At 36.5% G+C, this 24,620-nt stretch overlaps 2 protein-coding genes across 8 annotated transcripts in view; one reads left to right on the top strand and one right to left on the bottom strand.

Annotated features, from left to right (window-relative positions):
• Window positions 1-11,161, top strand: part of LOC134542345 (glutamate [NMDA] receptor subunit 1) — an 88,683-nt gene extending 77,522 nt beyond the window's left edge. The window contains exons 15-18 of the mRNA XM_063386511.1: window positions 2,818-2,975; window positions 6,312-6,484; window positions 7,532-7,785; window positions 9,518-11,161. Of these exons, the coding sequence (XP_063242581.1) occupies window positions 2,818-2,975; window positions 6,312-6,484; window positions 7,532-7,785; window positions 9,518-9,709 (777 nt within the window). The 3' untranslated portion in view covers window positions 9,710-11,161. The remainder of the gene's footprint in view (window positions 1-2,817; window positions 2,976-6,311; window positions 6,485-7,531; window positions 7,786-9,517) is intronic.
• Window positions 10,576-24,620, bottom strand: part of LOC134542343 (uncharacterized) — a 31,516-nt gene continuing 17,471 nt past the window's right edge. For 3 of the 7 annotated variants that reach the window (XM_063386506.1, XM_063386504.1, XM_063386505.1), the window contains one exon: window positions 11,718-12,219. In XM_063386506.1, coding sequence (XP_063242576.1) covers window positions 12,101-12,219 — 119 coding nt within the window. In that variant the 3' untranslated portion in view covers window positions 11,718-12,100. Of the gene's footprint in view, window positions 11,473-11,717; window positions 12,220-13,936; window positions 14,278-24,620 lie in introns of those variants that run through there. The other 4 variants (XM_063386510.1, XM_063386508.1, XM_063386509.1 and 1 more) reach the window with 2 other exon arrangements.

Raw genomic sequence — 24,620 nt, 5'->3', positions numbered from 1 at the left:
GTGAGTGCGACAGAAGTCACATGGAACGGAAATGTGTAACCATGGTGCTGTCATCTTTGGCGGATGGCGCGAACCCAAACTAACAAAGTCAAAGGAAAACTTTATATATTAACGGTTTAATGAATATTAACAGCATTGGCAGTATTTTAATGAAATTCCTTGTCGAAAATCAGATCCAAAGCAGAAGTTTATAATTTTTTCAAGTCTTTTTTGCTTTTATTGGAGCTGTTTCATTACATAGTTTAAAATTTTGCTTTACAAAACAAATGATTAGTAGTCGGCGTAGTTGTCCCAGCAGTTCAGAACACAATTTTCATATATATTTCACGCCCAGCATTATTTTAAAGAATTCTAAGTTAAATTTTGTGTCCGTGTTTTGTATTCTAACTTTATTTGCAACATGAGAACACGTTAATATGCTCATTACCAAGGTTAGATGTTACACATCACAATCACTTAAAAAAGTAAGATCGCTGAAAATAAATTCATAATAACATCACACTACTTGTAATCTTGACACATTTTTTGTGTGATTGATCATGATTAGCTATTTCGGACTAATTGTTGTTTTCTAAAATGTGCTTGTAAGATGGCGGTGACCATTTATCATTTTTCTTCATAAGCAAAAAAATATTAATTAATGTTTTAAAGACTGAGGTGTGCCAGGAGGCTTGGGCAATGTCTGCCCGACACAGATTTCTACAGCCCGAAGCGTGGCCTGGTCGGACCAGACTTGTGCCCAGCCCGCGCAGGGCTCTGGGTGGCATGATCGTAGTTCATCTGCCGTGTAACATCGGTACTTCGCAGTCGGTCACCGCAGGAGCCACAGCGGTCGAGTCATCTTATCACTCGCCTCCAGCCTTCCTGGTAAAGTCAAACCCGTATTTCCGCAAGTGAGAAACATGGTGGACTTTGCCGTGAGCTGTTGGGTTTTCTCATCAATTTCATTCCGTCAATTTTCCGTTAGTATCTCATCACCTTTCGTTGTTCTTAATGACCTCTTTGTCGACCAGACTCTTGAGTTTAATCCATGCTGTTCCACTGATGGAATGTGAACATTCCATATCCACCTCACTCATTTCTTCCAACTTGCCAACAAACAAGTAGTAGATGACTCGACCTAACTTCAAGCACTACATGGCTTGTGTGCAACCCACCGAGAAGATGATATTGGATTCTCAGCGCAGAAAACCGTCCATCTTAAATCATTCAACCAACAGCTGCAGAAATGTAACATTGTCTTTCACAGCTGTTGATCTGGAGATATCTTATTGTTTCAGTCCAGAAAATAGTTGAAGTGAAAGGTTGTTGCTTTCCTCGAGTGATGAACACATCCTGCTCTATTACTTACTTAGGTCAACTCTGACGTATACAAGGGCAAGTGAGGGGGGGTGGGAGGGGGGGGGGGGGGCGTTACCAAATTGTTATAGAATATGTTAATAGCATTATGTAATGCAAGCAGATCAAATTTACAGTTATGGATACAGTAACATTTACAGTCTTTAGAATTTTTTTAAATTGTGGATATTTAAAAGTTTTACATTAAATAATAAGGTGGTAGGGAGGGGGCCCGACAAAATGTTTTGCCCCCGGGCCTTTAGTTTCTCTTCACAGCCCTTGACATATATGTACTAATAGTTTCCTCTGGACTTAAAAACATTCTATTTATTTTAATGAAAACTTTTTTGGTTCATTCTTCATTTGTAGTTTCAGTTCTTAATTTATTTATATAAAAACATTTTTATAGTCTCTTTTCATGTATATTTTCACAAGGAATTTAACATAAATTAAAATTTAAAGAGTATGATTGAAATTCTGATTAGTTTAAACAAACTCATACATAAATGTGTAATTATAAAGTGAATGAACATAATTACCTACATAAAAGAAGTGTGAGAAGTATAAACACTATGCCTGTAATGGTCCATTTCAATAAGAAAGAAGCTGTTCCCTCACCCTAGGGAGATACACACATGGTGGCCGGGGTTTGTCACTGGTGAGATAGTACTTAAATGTACTCTTCCCTTTCTAAGTATTACATTCAAGCTGACTGGCAGCTGGGTTGAAACAAGAAAATAACCCCCAAATAAATCCAGTACTGCCCAAACCAAAAGCGGACAGCAGTGGCCAAATACCTGCCCCTTTTCTGCCCCGATCAACTCTTCTTCCTGGACCATTCTTCTTTGTCCACTACTCAGCCTGCTTGCTTAATGCATGACAACTTATTGCACTTCGCATGAATAAGTCCAGGGTTTTCCCTGTGTATCTGCAGTTTTTACCTGGGCCCAACTTAACTAGTTCTAGTCTAGAGCTTAAGATAGGGGAGTTAGTCATGGCATCAATTGCTGCAGTGGCTGGTCAGTCTCCTCGTAGCACATGACGCATGCTTCTCCTCCGGCATGGCTAAAACCTTGCGTGATTAGGTGTACGGTATAGACTTCGATCTAAGACGCACTTATAGAGTCTTCCCAAACTAGAGAAAAAATCACTGGTGAGGTGATGCAGTGGCGTAGCCAGGATTTATGTATGGGGGGTGTTAAGAAGCATGCCCCCCCCCCCCCCCCGTACTAAAGCAGGGGGTCCGGGGGTCCTCCCCCGGGAAAATTTAGATTTTAAGTTGTAAATTAGTGCTAATTTATCAGTTTTCGGTACTTAAATTAAAATATTGTAATGGTAACATTTTTATTAATTTTAATATGAAATTTGTTTGAGTGATGAATAAGAAATAAATTAAAGATTTGGTGCTAAGGGGGGGGTTTGAACCCCTTAAACCCTCCCCCCCCTGGCTACGCCCCTGGGTGTGTGGCATGGTTGCAGCTGCGGAACACCATGGAGAACCTGACGTGTGCCACGGTGAAGGGCTCAGCGGTCGACATGTACTTCCGGCGCCAGGTGGAGCTGTCCAACATGTACCGCACCATGGAGGCCAACAACTACGACACGGCCGAGCAGGCCATCCACGACGTCAAGAACGGGTAACCTCTCAGATCTCCGCGGCACTGCTGCTGCTTACGAGCGCTTGGCTGAAAGGATCCCTCGTGATAGCGTACGCAAGGGTGGGGGGAGATGGGTGATATATCGGCCCTTCCTCTTGAATTCATAAGAAATCCTAGAATCATATATTATTGAATATAATTTTGAAAAAAATATGCCAAGTAAGAAATAAATACACTTCTACAGATATGATGAATATCCGAATTACATGTTATTTTTGTTCTTTGCTAGGAAGTTTTAACTTCTACCTTCATAATAGCGAAAATTGTTGTTAGATTCACGTGCAAGTTATGCTAGTTTTTACCATAATTTTCATATTTCATTTTATAAGTGATATGTTTACATCTTCGCCTTCCATTGAGGCTTTGCGAGTTACAACTTAAAAACTAATACTAAAAACACCTATGCTTGGGGTGAACCCAATCCAGGTACGCTGCATCCTAGACACCCAGGACAGCTTGTCACATTTCCGTGAAAAGTTAGGGTAATCGGCAGTAAATAAAAACCACCTACGTGACCAGTAGTTGCAGCACAGCCATTGTATCCATGACAAAGTTTATTTCAATCCAAATTGCAATGTTAGAGGAAAATTATAGTTTCCAAAATGGTTTTCCCATTCACCTCTTGTAGTGGCACAAATTCTTAACAAAGTTCTGTCTTTTTATTAGCTTTATCACAATGCAGATAGCGAACTCCAACCTATAATTGCTCTATACCATTAATATCAGCAGAATCATGAGCCAACACTGAAAAAGTGAAGCATGCTTCATCTCCTCAATTATTTTGCCTTTTAGAATATCTCAACAAATTTCATTCAATTAATTTGGAATTTGATTTATTATGTACAAGAAGATATTCACCCCGGCTCTAAAATGATTTCTTAAAACGTCGTCCTCAGAGTCAACTCGAAAATGCATCAGATCTGTGGAAACAGAACCCTCATCGACTTTTCCGCAAAGTGGAAGATCATGCATGCTGTCTGCAAAATAATATTGTTGATACAATCAATTTAAGTTTCACACGATTTTCTCCAACTTCCTTGAAAATATTCATAAACACTTGGTCCTTTCTGCCCATGATATTTTCAAATTTTGTTTAAAAAGCTGTCGTAGGCTGGTCGACTAGTCCCTGAAATGTTTCTATTTTGCCGGCTACTCAGGGTTCGGTAGAGGGGGGTTCAGGCCGCGTGGCCAAGGGATTTAGTCTCCAGAATTAAAATTAAAACAACTCGAATAAAGTTTCCTGGTCCTTTATGCACAATAAGATAATTTACATGGAGCTGCCGCGTTTCCGCCTGTGACTATTTCTATAGGGCGAAGCCCGGTTCCGCGCTTTTAAATTGTACTGAAAAATACGGGACGTTCCGCCCGTGACGAGTATTACCCACGCAGCAAAAACTTGAATTCGCTATGACCCGCGTGCAATAAGATGGCTGTCTGACTGAACACCACAATGACCGGGAAGAAACGTAAAAACACAGTACATGCGACTGCGAATGTCCAGTTTACAAAAATACTCCTGACTCGCAAAACTTAAGAGAAGAACACACGTGAAAATGACAAGATGAGAGACGCGACTGAATGACAAAGTAACAATCTCGACTGAATGACAAGGAGACTGCAAAACTGAAAACACTTCTGCTCGGCAAAGTCTGAAGCTACAGCAAATACCGCGCCCGTTCCAATCTCACCGTCCCGGAGCGACGTCGCAAACATGTCCATTGCCTCTCGTGCCGGGTCCACGACTCCCTTCCCACTAGCGCGGAGCGACCCGCTTCCGTGACCGTTCTCCTCCGCCTGGCGCCCCGTCTCTCCGCGAGCCCGCGGAACGCGCTGATTGGTCACAGGCGGAAGCCATGGCCTTGGCGCCCGGTGAACAAATAAAAGCATATATTACATAAAACTTCAAATGGAGAAATATTTAAAATAAAGTTAAAACAAAATACTCACAATAAACTTAAAAACAAAACATCTATAATAAAAATAGATGTCAAATCCTGTAAAGAAAGTTGCGCGTCGCACATCACCTACACATGCGTCGCACCAAACACGCAGAGATGGCGCTGGCGAGGCATAACGGCCTGAAGGAGCCGGGGAGACACTTGGGTCGACGTCAAAGCTAGCGCGTCAAAACGCCACTTACTTGTCGCATGAGACTATGCATCTTCAAGAAACTTTTGATATTTAAATCAAGGACAAACGATGTACTGTCCTTGCGTAGACCACGCTACACTGGAGGCCGAAATAAAAACATATTCGACACAGAGGTCCTTTTTCTGTATGTAGCTGAGCAGTAGGCCAACCACAGGTAGGTTGTAAGCCATTCAGATCAAAAGACTCGTTTAGCATCAAAGTTTAAAAGGTACATTTTTAAAATGATAATTTTACTAGGAGTCCAAGGATATCTTAGTAATTTTAAATGTAGATCATCGACTTGATAATTATAATCTAAACACTACCCAATATCCAATATAATGAATTAGTTGTGTTACTGCTAGTAGAATCGAGCGACGCATTTTGTTGAAGATCTTTACCAGTAGAACTGGTACCTACTGCAAAAGAAGAAATTTTAGTTAAATAACAAAATAATAATTAGATTAATAAGTCTAGAGACATCAAAAAACACAGTAATTAATTTGGGTACAAACACAAACATAACATACTTGGACTAAATGTCGTAATATGAGGGGCATCATCACCAACCTTGTGCTTTTTTACAGAAAAAAAGTCTGGTGTCACTCATAATTTAAACATCCACACCCACGACCACATTCAGTTTGTGGTCAAATAGTGCAGTAGGGTGGGGTAGCGCGGTCACGGACGGATGTTTCTCCCTTCCACTCTCGCACCCAGCGGCACGCAGGTCACCCAGTAGAGACGCATATTCAAATACCCGCACAATTTTAATTTGACATATATTTACTTGAAATTATGTAAATGCCTCATTTTATATCACTACCTATATTTATAAGGATGCTTTTTAGGCTGAAGTAATGAAATATTGCTAGTTGAATTTTATGCTTTTAAATACACAATGTGAAAATTAATATATATTTTTTTCAATTTTTTTCTAATGTAGTAAGTGTTTAAACAAAACTCCTGATTTTTTTAATTTAAAATCAAGAGATTATTCTTAGTTTTGCATCATAATTAATTATATTTTATTCGTTAATAGTATAATGTATAGTGTATAGATGCAGATGCACCTCCCTGGAAATAATCCTCCTGTCATGCATGAACCAAGAACCACTGGAGCAGTATTATTGTTTCAGACATGATAGACTGCAGGGAATGCTTTTTTTTTTCTTTCTGTTGCAGGAAGCTAATGGCTTTCATATGGGACAGTTCGCGACTGGAATTCGAAGCGGCCCAGGACTGCGAGCTGGTGACTGCAGGGGAGCTGTTCGGCCGGTCTGGTTATGGCATCGGCCTGCAGAAGAACTCCCCGTGGGCGGACGCCGTCACTCTCGCCATCCTCGACTTCCACGAGAGTAAGTCATCATTTTGCACGAGTACTTTGAATGTACAGGCCCCTTCACAAACACGCAAGTAAAACAATTCAGTAGTTGTCCTACACTTTGTGGAGCCCTGACCTATTTACTATTATGGAGGCCCTACTGCAGAAAATATTACAAATTTACTCTATAAAATCACATTATATTAACGCATCCATTAACTTAAATTTCGACGATTGTTTTGCTATTTTATATTACAATATTTTGATATAATTTCCTAATAAATTTCTCTTAGGTCAGTTTTATAAATGCTTATGATCAATTTTCCGGTAGTATCGCGTCATTATACATTTTTTTGAATTTTTTTCTAATACAAAATCATGAACTGAAATAGTTATTGACCTCCACATTAAGTTACAAGATAATACAAATCTAATTTTCCTTTTCCCATTAATGTCCATATTTTTAACAGAACACTTGACAAAAAAAAAAAAAAAAAAAAATGAAAAGCCCCGTATCTGGGTTCCAGTGGTCGCAGGGCCCCGGGGGGCTGCCCGGCTGCCCTGCCCTGAAGCCGCCCCCGGTAATCCACTTCATAGAAACACCTGATAGGAAACTCATGACCAAATATTTTCTTCCGTTTTTAAAATGATGCTACATTTCTCTATTTATTTAATTAAATAACTAAGGCTTAACATTTCGTCTACTGAGGTCAATGAAGATGACATGAGACTGGAGTTTCAAAGAAATTAATGGGGGGGGGGGAAATAGTAAACCTCTGAGAAAACCCAGCGGCTCATGATGACTACCACACTTCCAACTAATGTAAAATCCGGGTGTGACCCTGCATGACGGGAAGATTCTGGATGATAGGCATACTTCCCATTTAAATAAGTATTCAAATATTTTGAAATATATATATATATATAATAGCCTTTATATGATGATTTGAAAATCATGTTTTATCTGATTTTTACAAGCACTAAAGTAAAAAAAAACAGTTTTTATAACCAACTTCATAATCAACTTCAAATGATAGGTGCCTACTGGGTAAATTGGGGAGAACCAGCACTGGTGTTGCAGGCGGCTTTATGGAGAGCCTGGACAACAAGTGGATCCTGCAGGGCAACCTGCAGCAGTGCGAGCAGTTCGAGAAGACACCCAACACGCTCGGCCTCAAGAACATGGCGGGAGTGTTCATCCTGGTGGCAGCCGGCATCGTGGGCGGGATAGGCCTCATCATCATCGAGATGGCGTACAAGAAGCACCAGATACGCAAGCAGAAGCGCATGGAGCTGGCACGTCACGCTGCTGACAAGTGGCGCGGCGTTATAGAGGTTAGCATCTTTTTTTATACTTTCAGGGTATCCAGTATCCAAAAACACTGTTAGGCACTCACTAGACCAGGAAATGTGTGCCTGGTCATTCAGCAAGTGGTGCGTTAGAAATGGCATGCAAGGAATTTAGGTATAGGTAAAGGTTTAGAACTGTTATGCCCAAATTGAGTCTTTTAGAGGGTCAGATATTTTTTTGAACTAATCCAAGGGCCTCAGACATATGAATATTACATTTCTTATGATAATACTTGAATATTCTGTACAATATTCAATAAATTTGAGGCATGCGGTAAAGTAATAAAAAAAATGGTCTTAAAATAAGTGTATAGTATATGTATTTACAAAAAAAATCTTTAAATATAATAATAAAACAATAGAGTGAAAAAATACAAATGATATTGTTTCAATATTTTTGAGAGAATATTATGTGTTTGCTGATAACTTATTCTACATATGTGCAAACAAATACATACAATTAATAAATGACAGGTTGGTTGTACGAAAAGATGTCACAGGCCGCATCCGGCTTGCAAGCAGTCACTTGGCCATCAGTGGCCTAGAAGAAGATAGAATGCTTGTTCCCAGTTTTTGTGCATAACTAAATTACATATTTTTATAGTATCTTGGTTACAGTACTCCATTGTGTACTAGTTCCTGCAGCTTCTATACCATGATTGGTTAAATCTAAAACATACGATTAGCACAGCAGTGTTGTGTACCATCATTTTTTAAAAAAAAAATCTGTCACCTCATACTGCTAATAAGATGAGTACTAATAGTTACAATGATTGTGACAAGCTTGCATCAAAAGCTGAAGATTTTCACAATAATATACATAGGGTAAAGTTAGATGAAATCCAACTTATTTATAGCCTTGCTATTAACCTATTTTGAGGTGGTTCAGAGTTCATTGGCAAAAATTGTGAGAGATTACATATGATAAAACAAAATAATAGCATAATAAAGAGCTAGGTATACTAAATATTACTCAACTCAAGATTCCCCTTTGTGAATTTAAAATTTCTCCCAAAAAAATTATTTCACTTAGCAGAGTTTAGAAGCACAAGGTGTATGTATGTATTTGGGAGGGTCCAAGTGTTTTTAATAGTCTCTGAGACACAACAAAGCCAACAAAAATCTCTTGCATTATTTACATACAAACATCAGTTTCTTCCCATGTAAATGGCATGTGAAATACAAAAAATTGTTGAATATTCAATGACAGTTGTAGTACGTTTATGGGGAGTGGGAGAAAGCTTCTTCATGAATATTCCCTCGATACTGTTTTCAAGTCTACGATAAATCTGCACGACCAGGAAGGACTGGCGTATCCAAGGCCGCAACTGGAGGGGGGGGGGGGGGCAGGGGGGGCATACGCCCCGCATGCAAAGCTGTGGGGGCGCCGAAATCGCTTGCATTATAATTCCTTCCTACTACAACTGGTAACTGGTAAAAAGTTTTTTAACTTGCATGCCAGGAATGTCTAATCTGATTTACAATATAACATCTCAACATAGCACCATTTTTCCGTGGGAGGGCCCCTGGACCCCCCGCTTTATTGGCGTGGTATGTGCAAAAAAAGAGGGGGGGAGGGGCGCATGAATTCATTCATGCCCCGGGTGCCAGAGAGACTAGTTGCGGCCCTGGGCGTATCCTGGCACACCTCCAGTAGCTCAGTATGCTGGCACACCAGGAGCCTCGCAAATGAAGCATGCGTGCGCGCGTGTTGCAGAAACGCAAGACTCTGCGTGCGACGATCGCGACGCAGCGGCGGCTGAAAGCGAACGGGGTGAGCGAGCCGGTGACTGTGAGCCTGAGCGTGGACTCTCGCAGCCCCTCACGCGCCTGGCCGCGCCAGAGGGGTTCGCGCGCAGATGAGATCCACAGTGCCTACCCAACAGGCCTGCCCGACATGGTGGTGTGAGCAGCACCGGCCGCCTCTCTCGGGAAACTACTGGTCGTACCAGAAGCATTTCAGGGGCACCTCTCCCGCGGCTCCCTTCACAACTGTGCTTTGGAAACTCGGCACCTTTACTGATAACATTTCCTCTTCGGTGTCACAAGTTTATACTTCCTCTCATCATTTTTAGCCAACTTGCTGACCATCTCGCCCACAAACTTTCACCGTTCATCTGTAGCACCTTTAGTTTCAAAACAGATTCCGGATCCATCAGCTTCATTCATGTGTACAATATCCAGTAATTTGTTTATATCTGTCTTTGCAGAGTTTGTCATATGAACCATGATTCTAGTTGTAAAATCTTTTCAAGTTTATATGTGCATTATAAGGCTTCCATGTGGGTTTCGCAATACAAAATGTATTTATTTTATAAAGTCACCATAAATTTCCTGTAGCTGCACAGAATAGTGATTACAAATGAGAAGCAGCAATCTTTTTGTAATGTCTGGCTTGCACCATGTGTTGAACAACGATGAATGGAAAAACCATCGCACGGGTTAGAAAAAAATTAAGTTCCACTGTCTGTTATCATAACAGGCTTGTTAGAGTTGGCCCTAAATGCCAAAGTGGTGCGAAAGTTTTAAACCTTTTACAAGACGGAGCCACACTGAAACTTCAGACATACTAGTTAATGATGAAGACCTCCACAGTCAAACTATGAGCCTCTTTAAGATACAGTTGAGAGTGACTTCATGTAGGTAAGCCACCACGATTACCAAAGGCCTGTGGGTGGTTTATCAGGAACACGGGTAGTTGCATTAAGCTACAACTTTATCACACACGATAACATCACAAAATCACAGTCAAGCAAATATAAACTACAGAAAAAATCCAGTGTATAAATTTATTTTCAACAGAAAATGTGTCCTACACAAATTCCCATGATTAACTAAGGATATATGTATACATACTATTTTCTCTCACCCTCAATAATGTCACAACATAAATTGTGCTTTCTTTCCTCCACACACCTCATTAGTCCACAGATCCACACAGCATTTGTCACAACTGCAGGATTGGCATTCTATGAATAGCTTCGACAAAATACACAGGTGAGCATCTATTTATTTGGAACAAAAAGGTACATAATGGCTTTTGTGATGAATTAACTTGCACATCTAAATGCACTCAATCTATCCCCTACCCCCCCCCCCTTTTATTTCTCTTCCCTCCCCACTCTATTTGTGCAAGATTTATGTTTTTAATCAACTACAATGTAAGAAGCCTAGCTCTGCGCTGAATTTAAAAGAAAGCTCAGTGTTGTATGCTATATAGAATACGCTAAGGCAGCAAAGAGCAATACAACAATAAATGTTAAATTTGAGATATTTTAAACTGAGATTGTTACACTTACATGTATATTGTTCAATCACATTTGTATTGAATAAACATTAGCAGCTGATAGCAGCCTTCAACTGTGCATTTTTTATTTCAAACTCTAAACCACTTTCCAACCTTTCTTTACTTAGGAGAACAATTCCAAAGTAAGTGAAAGATGTCTTGTGTGTGTGTGTGTTTCATCTGCTTCGACAGTACCCCACTACTCAACTGTGCATTGAAGCCATTATGGCAAGAAGCAGGTAAGGGGTGTAGCCTGCCACCAAAAATAGCACCTTACTACAGGAACAATTAACTCTCATCTGTGAATTTGCCAATTGTAGGCCTCCACTGAAGTATAATTTTCAACAATATTACAAATTTGCAGGGCTTGTTCTTGGATGAACATTCTGAAACACACATGACAGTATTGCAGTGATGAATTGTGTTATATTTACATTGTTTTTTTTTTCTGCAAAAGTGTATGAATTATATTACACAGTAAATTGTGACAAAACCAAAATAACACTGAAAAGCATGCCGATGCACCATGTATCACTGAAATGCAAGATAATACACCACAAAAAAATAAATGCAACTAAAATCATGAACTTAATCAGCATTCTAACAAAACTTAAATCACAAAATTGTATTCTTTTAAACATTAAATTCAATGAACATGTTTTATTTAGAAAGAAGTTTCAACCAAAATGTATCATATAAATGGATTGGGAAAAAAATATTTTGTTTCATGAGCCTGCGTCTCACATTAGTACTCATTTTTACATTAGCAACTCATATCTACTTCCTCGATGATTCTACATTTTTTACACGTCCAAACACTTGACAATTTATTTTGATTCTGAAAAATTCTGACAGTTATTATTACAAATTACTGATTGTGAAATTGCATCATGTACTGGTGAAAATATCATTATTTTAATAAATATCAGGAAAGATGTATTTTAGTGCCTTAATTGTTGAATAATACTCAATCTTGAAAAATAAAATCCATATCATCTTGCCTTTAATAATATGTTAATGAAATTTATTTTGACCTACATAAATTAGTAATAATAATGTTTTGCATTTAAACATACTCAAGGCTGCTTGCAATACCACAATCTTCCCGCTGTTCCAATACTGTCCCGGACAACCTAAGCCAACAAAATACATGGGCTGTTAAAGTTAAACAGAGCACATAAGCATATGTGAATATTTAACATAGTTATGTTCTATCTGTCTTACTCAATACTTCATAGAGAAATTGGGTTGTATGCCATGCCCATTGGCCTGCACAAATGCTAAATTTTCATTCTGTAACATAATTGAGAGTTTTTGCAAATTCAAGAATAAAGAGAGGAATTAAAAATATAACTATCAAAAAACAGAAAATACTGGTAGGCAGTGCACATAATATTTTACTCTGAAAGCAATTTTCATTCATTTGTGTAAGTAGCTATTGATATAAAAAAAAGGCATAGCTGTCTATTTCTTGTCTTTGTGTACCGAGGGAATACTGAGAAATCAGAGAAATCTGATTTCACATTTTTTAACCCTCTGAGATTAAATTCCTGACATATTATTTTAGAAGAATACACACAACTCTTCCATTTCACCTTTATTTTTCCATCCCAGATTATTATATTGAAAATAATATTCTATCTAATATATTCATGTATTTGTATACGTGGATAAAAGATTTATTGATAAGAGAAATTTAGAAAATTATTCATAAAAGCTTTCCTCTAGATTTATGATTCTCTATGAAGACTTATTTTTTTATGCGTACTGCAGCTATGAATGGTAAATCAATGTTCACTTGGAATGGCCAGTTAATCCATCAGCTTCCTTTCCCAGTGCTCCGACACTGCGTAACTTTTAATGTAATCAAGTCATTAATTCTACTATTGCCATACATATTCGGAAATATATTACCAAATAATATTTACTATGTTGCTCTAGTTATTTCTTGTTTCCTTCTTTTTGTCATTTTATTTACTACCACTGTAAATCTTGCACTCATTTTTATCTGTCCTCATATTTGATATGTCATGTTACCTTTCAAGAGTAAATTACAAGTATCTGACCAGAATATTACAAGCCACAACCTTCGAACAGTGTTTACCTTTATATAAAATTTATTTTTCAGTCCTTAGTTTGAACCTAGGGATTGAGTTTTCATGTGTGTACACATCATTATGGTGAGTTACCTCTTCAACCACTCCATGTGTGATCTGTATGCACCAGACATGAGAAACAGAACCTTAATGGAACACATTAAAAGCAGGGATTAGTGCAACCTTTTCTTCTTCCTGAAAGTACATTAATATGAAGCCACAGCACTTGTACTAATTTTTGTATACTACGTTAGTTGTATCACAAGCAAACTTTCACTATCAAGTTCAGCATAAAAATGCATCCAGTAATTTATTCTTAACTACCAGGGTCATATGCCACAAAGTAGCCATGGGAACTCTAAGCCACTGTCTATCTGAACTGTAGTTTCAGTTCATTCTACCTCTTCCCCAACATAACCATTGTTAAGTTAAACATTTTAATCAAACACTCATCAAATAATTGCCTAGGAGGAGCACAAGTGCACATGATAAATAGCCTTCAGTTTCTGAAGGCATGATGGAATTACAAACTCATTTGAACTGAAAACTAAACATTATTTGTGTTGGATAGAAGATTCCAGGTGAACACATTATGTGATCACTTACCTACATGCCCCATGACATGGCAATGTAGTAGGCCATGTAATGCTGTCACCTCACAGAGAATGATTAAAAAACAGCTGGCACAGCTGTGTTATTCAAATCATCATAAACATAATGATGCTGTTTGTGCTTAAAAAAAAAAAAAACAATATGTATTGAGTAACATTTAATTTCAATGTTGACAATAACAAAAACACATGATTTACATGTGAGGAAAAAAAGAGATTTTTCTTTGTACAAAACAAGCTGTCAAAAAATTCTGGTGTAAAAATTTTTACCAAATCTAACAAAAAAAAATTCACAATTAATTTAAATGTAGAAAACAACTAAGAACACACATTTAACTACCAGCATGTAATAAATACAACTCTAATACTGGGATATCCAGTGCTTAGCCAGAGTTTACAGCCATTCAGAAAACATCGTCTACAGATGCAACCACTTTGTGCAGTCTAAAAAACTCTCTCACTGTCTTCCGAACATCCTGAATGCCTGCAACAGAACAGAAACCACCTGCAATTACATGTGAAACTCACATTCTGGGTGGCCATGTAACTAACTTCAGAGTAACAAAATGGCTATGTAAAGTTTTTCGGTATTCCCATTACACTACACTGACCTTCAATCCAGCAAAATATCGCTAATTCATCATGGCAGTGGTTCCGAATGTGGCATGTTAAAGACCATTCACTGCAGTCTCCTTAGGTAGCCACTAGAGTGCATCTGTTGTAAGAGTGCTCAGTTTCTTTGTATAGCATTAGCTGCTTACAGATGTCATTTCAGGAGAAGCAGTTTACACATTTTTTTATATGTTTAAATTGTTTGCAGATGTTGACTGAAATAAATGCTGTGTTTGACATTTGTTCTTATTGACAATTAGGCACAGCTTGTTAATGCAAGAATTCACATTAACTGACAGTTTCAAATATTATCATTTCCAAGTTAATTTACACAAATTTCTAGAAAGGTTTAGTACAAGATTGTAAGATTAATAATTATAAGCAGCTCACACATTAGTGCAAAAAAAATGTTTACTGAGGAGCACAAAAGAATTGGCCTTAGCAGTTCTTTGACAGTCCTCACAAAATATTTAGCCCAGTCAACGAAGACAAAATCGGGGAAAAAATTTGTGTAGTCGCAAATTTTTGTACAGTCGTAGGGAGGAGATCCATGAACAACATACTAAAAATCCTGACTGGTGGGTTTTGAGCGGGGGGGTGGGGGAGCATTTAACTGTCATTTGTTCGCGTTTGTCTTGAATAAATCGAAAACCGTGGCCTCTAGCGAAAACACATTTATACAAAATGAAAGTACATAAAATTTACTACATAAAAGGTCTAATTAATTTTTCTATAGGATGTATAGTTTGCGATTTGCAAGGAATATAAAATCTGAATTATTTAAAAAAAAGTTTGAATGGTAAAAAATTAATTTTTTATGTAAAAATAAATTTAGAACTAATAGAAAGAACGGCATAGGCATTTATTTAAAAAACAAATATTATCTTAAATGTGTATACCTACATTTCAAACACACACATATGAATCATCATCGTCTTGTAGATCGAGTAATGGTGCACCATTCCTACATGTACCATGGAATGCCGGCTTTTCTGCATCCACATTGTCCCCCAGACCCAGTAGAACATCGGAAAAAGATGCTTTTCAATATCACTTCAGGTGATACTTTTTCTTGGGTTGTTACTGGGGTGAGCAATCCATCCTCTCCTCGGTTCCAGTAATCTGCCATATTGCATTGTTTGTCCGATGATCAAAGGTCTGAAGTTCCATAACTCCTAGGTGGCCTACTTCTGTGGCAGAGGGAGCCGTGCCTCTGGACCTCTTCAGTTGGTGAAAGAGCTGAGGCAGGTGTGATGCATTTGATGCCTCCCATGCTATGAAAAGTATTCCAGCCATCGATTGTGGAGACATTGAAATCTGCATTGTCAAAAATATATTGACAGAATGCTAAGTTGGAACAGGCTCTTCGATGTGGTAGACAGTTGATAGCTCCAGCTGCTGAGCTTCATGATAATTTCCACTGAATCCTAAACCAGCAAGTAAATTGACCAAATTTTTTGATCCAAACTTTCTATGAATGAACAGAGCTACAGCATGTAGAATAGGAGATATGAAAGATCGAAGGCAAATGGCAGCAATGAGGGCTTGGGATATAGCTGTCACTTTTTTTTTTTTTTTTTTTTTTTTTATGCTGAAATGAAATTCATGAAGACACGGAGTATAGGGGGTACCATTTCCTCAGCCCCGCTACAGAATATGTCACAGGGTGGAAAAACAGAATTTTCATATGCCAGTGATTCAATATCTTCCAAGATTATTGCAGCAGCAGCTTTTACAATTCTCTTCCGCTATGCTTGTTCGTCTTTGCACCTCGAAGATTACCACATATCATTCAAAAATTTTTCTCCTGCTCTACAAAAGAAAACAACTATTTTTCGGGTGCGAATTGTGCTGAAAACAATGCAGTTCCCGTATTTTTCTCTCACTCTTTCCTTGATTGTCTTTATATGAGGTGTGGTTCCAGAAACTTACTCCAACAGCTCGTCCAAGGAGAACTGACAGTCGTTATTTCCTTCTATGTAACTGAATATCTCCTCCATTGATGCAGAAATTTCTTCATCTTCAGGGCGTCCTCTTTTTCTAGATGTAGGTGCTGAGGCTATAAAAAACTTTTTATAGAAACCCTCATGATATTTAGTATCTGCAGCATGTAGATCCTCAACTGATCTGATACGTCTTAGGATGGTGTCTCCCCATTCATCCCTTCTTTCCTGTGCTCGAACTGTAATTGCGTTGTCGTAACTGATGGATCGAACATTGTAAACCTTTCGCCGTAGATTTTGTGTTTTTTTCTTCTGTTTCTCATGAAATTCATCGTCAATAGCTTCCGCACAAAACAGACAGTTAATTTTAAAATAAAATTTCACTTCAGTTGAACGCACCATGCGAAGTTGAAAGCTGTTGCTCTGAAAGAGCTTTACTCATAAATCTTTTAATTGAGTCAGCTCTAGTGTACTCTTTTCTGCAAAACTGATGAACACCATCATGTTTCTTGTTACTGAAACCTTCAGTTTTTCCATCTTTTCTTAGATCATTTGCATTTACCAATCCCCGTATCCCTTTTTCACCAATGTTACAAAGGACATCACAATCACAAATTAAACACTTTTCACCCATTGTTTGTTGGTTTACTGCAAATAAGCACTCACATAATAGTCTTAAGGCGTCGTCCTAGTAAGATTTTTGAGGCAAGCGCGCGAGCCAACACGTGGCTGTGGAGCCTTGTAGGCGGAGCCGAAATGCAGCGGCCGCGAGCAGGGTGAGGGGAGGAAAGTAGGGGAGGAAAGTAGGGGAGGAAAAGGTTGCGCAGGAGAAGATGCGCGTAGAATCATTCGACTGGCTGCGTTCAGCGAGGCTGTTCATGTACAATGGATTTATAAACCGACCTGCCTCCAGCGCAAGAGCGCACGGCGCCTCGCGGCTTGCATACACTTTCATACCGAATTCGTTGTTTATATATGTACAATATTACTAAAATACTTGAAAACACTTTAAAAAATATGTTACTGATTATATTTTTTCTATTTTAATATTTCTTGCATGTTAGAAAAATTGGGATAGCAAATTTAAGCATTCGTGGGGCTTTTCATCTCATCGACAGTGAGGTTATTACAGAGATTACAACTCGGTTCGATTATAGAAACTAGGAGAGGAACCAGCTATTGAATTTAAGAAAACTTAACGACTACCTTTATTATAAACAGTGAGTTGTGTCCATTTTTCTATGCAACTTCATATCCTTCTCTTTGCGAAACACATCCGTTTAGTTAAGCTCGCGGTTGCTAACGAACTAAAGGCACTAATAACAGTTTCGTTTAGAAATTTGTCAATAGATGGCGTTGCCTTTAATTTGTAACGCGCTTTCGTTTGGTGCATCACGTCTTCCCTATGGGTTACCTGCCTTCCCACAAAATAAAGTTGAAGATTGGCGTCCCGGTTTTGCTGATGCGTAGCCTTGATGCGCCGAGACTGTGAAATCAATGGAACTTTAAAATTTACATTTCCCGGTTTTTCAAGTTTATGTCTTACAGACTTGAAACTTAGTATTTATGTTCCTTATATTATGATTTGTTTATCCTGGGCAACGCCGGGTACTTCAGCTTTGATTTTGCGTATTATTAATTATGGTTTTCATAAAGAATAAAACTTACACCTTCATAGTAACGAGTATATGTGGAATTAATGTATTAATATTGCTTTTTCCGTGTAATATTTTATATTGAGTCAAGTATTTTATTCTCTATGTTTCATCTCCGGAAGCATTGAACCAACATACTTGAAATTTGGTACGCGTATTCCTTTTGCTAAGTGACTACCCGCTAAGAACAGATCTTACGAAAATCAGCTCCCAAAGGAAGGTTGCTGCGGCGTTAAAAATCAAAATTATTTTTTTTTTTTTATTTCAAGTATCTATGTGCCCTACATAATTGAAACTCGGCAGGGATGTTCCTTATATTACAAAGACATCAACTTAGAACGTGGTTTTCCAAACACTATATGGGAGGGGGGATTGTGGTGGCGTAATATATATATAAGTATATTTTTGTTTCTTTCATATACAAATATACCGTTTTACTCCGATCTCGATGATATTTTGACACTTGACATTTGAAAAACGAGGAAGGTCAATGTCTACGTGAGATTTCGGAAAAACATCCCCATCCTCCATTCCCACACCCATTAAAGCCAAATTTCAGTACATAATATGTACTGTCTCATGAGATTTCAAAAATAATTATCCCCATCGCCCTACAAGAAGTCTCTTTACGATGTGTTTAGCCCGGGCAACGCTGGGCACTTCAGCTAGTTGCAAATATTTCATCAGGCAGGACCTGGAGTTTAACTGTACACTGTGTGTAATAATTTCATATCACTTCTCACATTACTAATGTGGGTAGTAAATTAGGCCTGTTAACTAACACGTTGTTTATTACGATATGACCGTCTGTTTCCGTCGAGACTTCGATGCATAAGTACCGATCACATTAATGTAGGCTACTTGCACACTGAGTGATCATTGGTTCTTGTCCCGCTCCTATGTAGTTTCTCGGTAAACTTACCGGCAGAACGGTGGAGAAAGTTGAAACCGCATTAATAGAACTCGTTCGGCGCACAAATGTATGGCCTCCGTACCTGTTTCTATTTATGTCGAATATTTTGTTGTCAAAATCGGCAGATATAAAAAATACAAACAAATAAGCTGAATGACTAAAAGCAGTGATTCAAATGGTTTTAGAGAGGAAATAGAAAAAAAATGTAGAAAGAGCAAAAAATAATCATCTTCTGTCAAGTCTTCAGTAGGAAATATTTTACTGTAGATAGTATTGCGCCTGAATCAGTGGTGCAAAATTTGGGTGCCACGAACAGTTTCCCTATATTCTATATCGCATAGGCCGTACTAAAAATGTTCCCCGCAATTTTTTTTTTTCAGGAAAAAAAGTTGTCAGGGTATTTTATGAGTTTGTGTGTGTATCGAATTTCTTCAAACTTGGTACACATACTAGTTAGGTCACCTGATCTCTATGTACTTAATTCAAATGAAGTTAATATATTCCAAAATGACGGCCAATTCTAAATTTTTTTCGCTACAAAACCATATTACAGAAACTATTTTTTCAGCATGTCATAAAACTTGTACCACAAATAGTTTTTAGTAAGGTGTCTCGATTAGTATACATTTTGATCATTTCGAGTTTATTATTTTAAAATGTTATTTGAACCTGATATCTTAGGAACTATTTCCCCAAATTTCATCTAACACGGTACACATGTAGACTATTAGTTAGTAATAAACCTACCTAGCCTTTTTTGTAATTTTTTTATACCATAAATAAAATAATAAATATTCAAACTAATCGAGATAAACTATGTTTATAAGTCCACAATACCCAGTTAAAGGCTAATTGACTATTAATTACCTTTAGTTTTCTTGTATTTTTTGAAGTGACTTTCAAAACCTTATTTTTGGAAAAAAATATTGTAATTCTTTTTTTAACAGCTTTATTTACGTTTAAGATATGGATAATCAGAACAACACAGTCTACAATAAAGTGGAACAAAAAACACATCGTTTAGTTGTATTTTTGTCAGTATTCTGTTTTTAGAGCAATGATTGTACTTACTTGATGCTTTGTTTTAAAAGATACGTACTCGTAAACTAAGTTACGTACAAACAATCTGTACACAAATGAATGTTAAGTGATATAAATATTCCAGAAAAGAAGTGCATTATTATGATTTAACTTAATATGCTTTTGACAGTCCTGGATCATATACAAAAATATCTTAATATTAATTACATGTATTAAATTAGCGTCCGTTTCATTTTAAACGTAGGTTATTAACAATATTTTAAATTTAAATTGTGTAATATTATAAATATCAAAAAGGAGCCGAGAATAAAAAGGCTTGCGAACACTAGTCTCAGGAACTTGAGCCAAATAAAAATAAAAATAGTACATATTTTAAAATGATATGCAAATTAACTCTCTGCACTGTTTATTTCCAATGACCATAACCACAGAAAGAAAGCAGCTTAACAAACATATGAGCAAGTAGAAAATTTGAATCACTAGTCTGCTAACAAAGTAGTATTTACATTTGTTCACAAACCTTTTCATATGTAATGTGCTCAGGAAAAGAATAAACATTTAAGATATGAAGGTGAAGGACACACAAGTAAAGGTGTAGATCCATACGTACAAAACCTTACAAAATAGAACATGTATTTCAATACCTATAATTTCAAACAAAAACACAGTTCTTCCAACATATAAATCTTGCCATCAAATGGACCTACTGATTGAAAACATTTACAAAACTTATTTTAAAAATATGCTGATTGTACATCGAAATCAAAATTACAGTCTTGGTTGCCTGCGTTAAAGAAACTATGTTTAAACGGACAGGTTTTTTGTGTCAGTATGTATACATAAAATCTAATTTGCGTTGACACATTCACGTTAACTTCACAGCGCCGTTATATTTAATCACTATATATATATATATATATATATATATATATATATATATATGGATCTACACCTTTACTTGTGTGTCCTTCACCTTCATATCTTAAATGTTTATTCTTTTCCTGAGCACATTACCTATGAAAAGGTTTGTGAACAAATGTAAATATATATACATATATATACACACACAACAAAATCTGTATTTACATTAACATTAACTGTTAGTATGTGTCGTATATCAATATAAAATATAATTACAATAAAATAAATGCAGATCAATGTTTTATAAATTGTACATGGGTTCTTACAAATATGAATAAATGAGCATCGGGAGCGTGTGCAAATTGTAGTTTGTTGTCATACTGAGGAAATTTTTATTTTTAGGGTTACCTATTAGTACTTTCACAATAATCACTAAAATTGTAATTGCCGGCAAGCATTGACAACATGGCTTTAAAAATGTTTTATTTAAATATGAGTCGTACTGGTATTGTGATGATCAGAACGGGTTATTGATTTATTCCTTCCGTTTTTTAGCATTTTGTGCTTCTCTTATGTATGCTGGTTCCCTTATCGACATATTCCGCGAATGTCTTGGGTCAATAATTTCAGGAAGTAAGCAGTGGTTGAAGAAAGTGACAAGTTTAGTAAGCATTTGTTTTTTCCAGAACTCTTTGTCTCTCTGTATATTCAGAGTTACCATACCTTGCGGAGTCCACACAACAAAATGGCAAATTTGTCTACGTGAAATATGTAGGAGACCTTGTGCTTGATACATATATTTATTGGATGATTTTATTTGAAGAATATAATATCTAAAAAATTAATCTTTTCTTTAACAGCATCCATTGGTAGCATTAGTTTAGCCGATGAGGGACACTTGACTTCAAGTATTTCGTCGTCGCCTATTAGGCCATCAGGTGATGCTCCTAAAAATGGAAACTCTCGTCAACAATAAGTCCACATCGCCTTACCACAATTCCAGGATTTTCGCTTTCAAACTGAGCAGCTACCGGTACATTTTCAGTGCCCCAGAATGTGCTTGAATTTCCTTTGAAGACCTGATACATTATTTCTTTAACAACGTTGGCACAAGAAGTTTCTGCTTTCATTTTGCATATCCTCCCGAACATGGATGATGTCAACAGTTCAACTTTCCATTCATGACAAGAGCTTTGCTCTCTTGTTATTTTCTCTATGTTTTCTTTCTTTTCGAGTTTCATTGTCTGTAAAAAAAATTTTCCTTTGCGTTGTCAAACTCAGGTTGAGTCATATCAGGTATGACCACAGCAGCTTGTGGGCCATAATCGCTGTCTGCACTGCTTTGTATGCGATTTTCGATTTTCTTTCTGTTTGGGAAGATCAAACGACGTCTTTTTTGGTATCCTGCTCTATTTTTGCGTCTGTCAACGAAATTATTCGTGTGGATTCCAGGACTTTTCTTGAGAGCAGATTTGTGAATAACTCGAAGCAACTCTCCGCTGGAATTCACAGATACCTACATTGTTATAAATTAAACTTACATTTCATCCAGACTTTCATTATAAGAGTTACATTTCATCGTTGTTTTGTTAGTTGTGTTAACGCTTCGGGTTTCTGCGTAAACATCACTCTTTTTGACTAATTTAACCACTTTCCTAAAACAAATTACACATAACTTAGTAGGCACAATTTATATACATAATTAAGATGATGTTTTTATCCCGATATACTTGGCGCTTGCTTAATTTAAAGTTTTGAAATAATTAGTCTGTTTAGCTACTTGTACAGATATATTTCAAGCGTATTTAGTATAGTTACAAATAAAACAGAATACTTTGTAAGTATAATTGCTATAAATTTTAAAATTTAGATCTAATGGAATATATTTTATTTTGTATTTCCACTGCATTAAATAATTGTGCTTACCGGTTTCTAGCAAAATCCAGAAGGGCAGCCGGAGCTTGTCTTTTCTCTCCTGGCACCGAGTAGCATGCGCTTCTTTTTACACGCTTTATATTAGCTTCACCTGTATGTTTGTATGTTTGTAACCGACTCCTTTGGGTGCGATTTTGACCCACTTTAAACGGCCATATTTCATTAAAACTTTGTAGATTTATCGAGGACCGATGACAATACACTAATTTGATAAGATTATTGCATTATTCAATTTACAAAATAAGATTTTTGTCCATTTATATAATTTCACAATATTTAGTAGGCTTTGTTTATATCGCGCCGAAGACAAATGAAAGAAAAGAGTTCGCACATTGTAAAGAAAACCATTTCGTTCATGTGCGAACTCTTTTCTTTCAGTTTGTCTTTGGCACAATATAAACAAAGCCTACTTAATATTCTGACATTTAATTAAATGAAAAGTGAGAGTGGGTAATGATTATTGTGAACAATATACTTTCTTGAAGCGAATATTATCTATATTTGTAAAAATATGAAGAAAAAAAACCTGATATAAGGGCTTTAAATGTTGTTTCTTTCGTTAAATAGAGAAACACAATTACGGCTTTGTTTCATTTTACCAATTAACCAAGAGTGAAACATTATTATAAAACAACATTTTATGCAAATATTTCACGAAACATGGAAAAATTGAGGTTTGATTTTGCTGTGAAACCAACAGCACATGGGAAATCAAACACCATATGCATAACCTCAATAGCTACACCTGATGGGCAGATTTTTGAAATTCCACTCGAACACCAACCTGCAAATCTACACCAAGCAGTTACAAATACTCCAAACTATGCCAAGGTCAGTAAATCATTAAATAAAAGACATCAAACACGGAAAATATGGATAAGTTTGACAGATGATATATCAAAAACATATTTGGATAGAGAGCAAAACTTACAGTTTAAGGATTTTTACCTGGAAGAAATTGAGGAAAAAACAAAAAGTGCTCAATCTATACCTAGTGTATCAAATAAAAAATTAGAAAAAATGTTAGAAATATTTCTTGAAGGAAAAAAATATATATATCTGAAACTCAAAATTTAGGGAAAATTGCAAAAGATTTCATGATTAAGAAATTCACGGGCAGAAACTCAAATGCTTACCAGTGGATTAAAAATTTCAACAAAGAATGTGAACGTTTCCTAATCAAAGAAGACAAAAAGAAAATAGAAATTTTAAAACATTTCTTAGAATACTCCAGTGTAGTTTGGTACAACTGCATGCAAATGACACTTACAGTGGAATCCGACTGGAACAAATGGGAGAAAATTTTTTGTGAGACATTTGCAAACAAAGGATGGTCACCCATCAGATATTAGAGAAACTTCTGAAATAAAACAATATTTATTGATTTTATTTTAACTGCATATATTCAAAATCTACTTTAATAGTAAATTGATGTAATAACTATCAAGTTTTTTTACATTGTTATAAAATTTCTTTCATACGTCGATAAAGAAGTATCACTCTAAATTATAAATAAACCAAACTAAAAAGTAGAAAATAAATAATATTTTAAAAAATCTAAAAACACGCTTTTATATAAAACCAAACTAAAAAAAATAGAAAATAAATTTTAATTAATTTGAATTAAGAATAGTGTAAAAAATTTTAATAAATATAAATTAATAATAGTGTATATAAGAAAATATTTTATTTTATTAAAAAAAAAAAAGCGTGAGGTGCTTTTTAAGATATTATCGAAATGATAATCCTTCTACTCATATATGTCAATAAAATATTTATAACTATTGACACCATGCACCCCACGTTTTTTAAAAATAAAATACATTTTTTTCTTATAAACACTATTATTAATTTATATTTATTAAAC

The sequence above is a fragment of the Bacillus rossius genome (genome assembly GCF_032445375.1).
Source record: "Bacillus rossius redtenbacheri isolate Brsri chromosome 4 unlocalized genomic scaffold, Brsri_v3 Brsri_v3_scf4_2, whole genome shotgun sequence".
Classification (NCBI taxonomy): domain Eukaryota; kingdom Metazoa; phylum Arthropoda; class Insecta; order Phasmatodea; family Bacillidae; genus Bacillus; species Bacillus rossius.
Note: the sequence above shows the minus strand (reverse complement) of the source record. Positions and strands in the feature narration are given on the sequence as shown.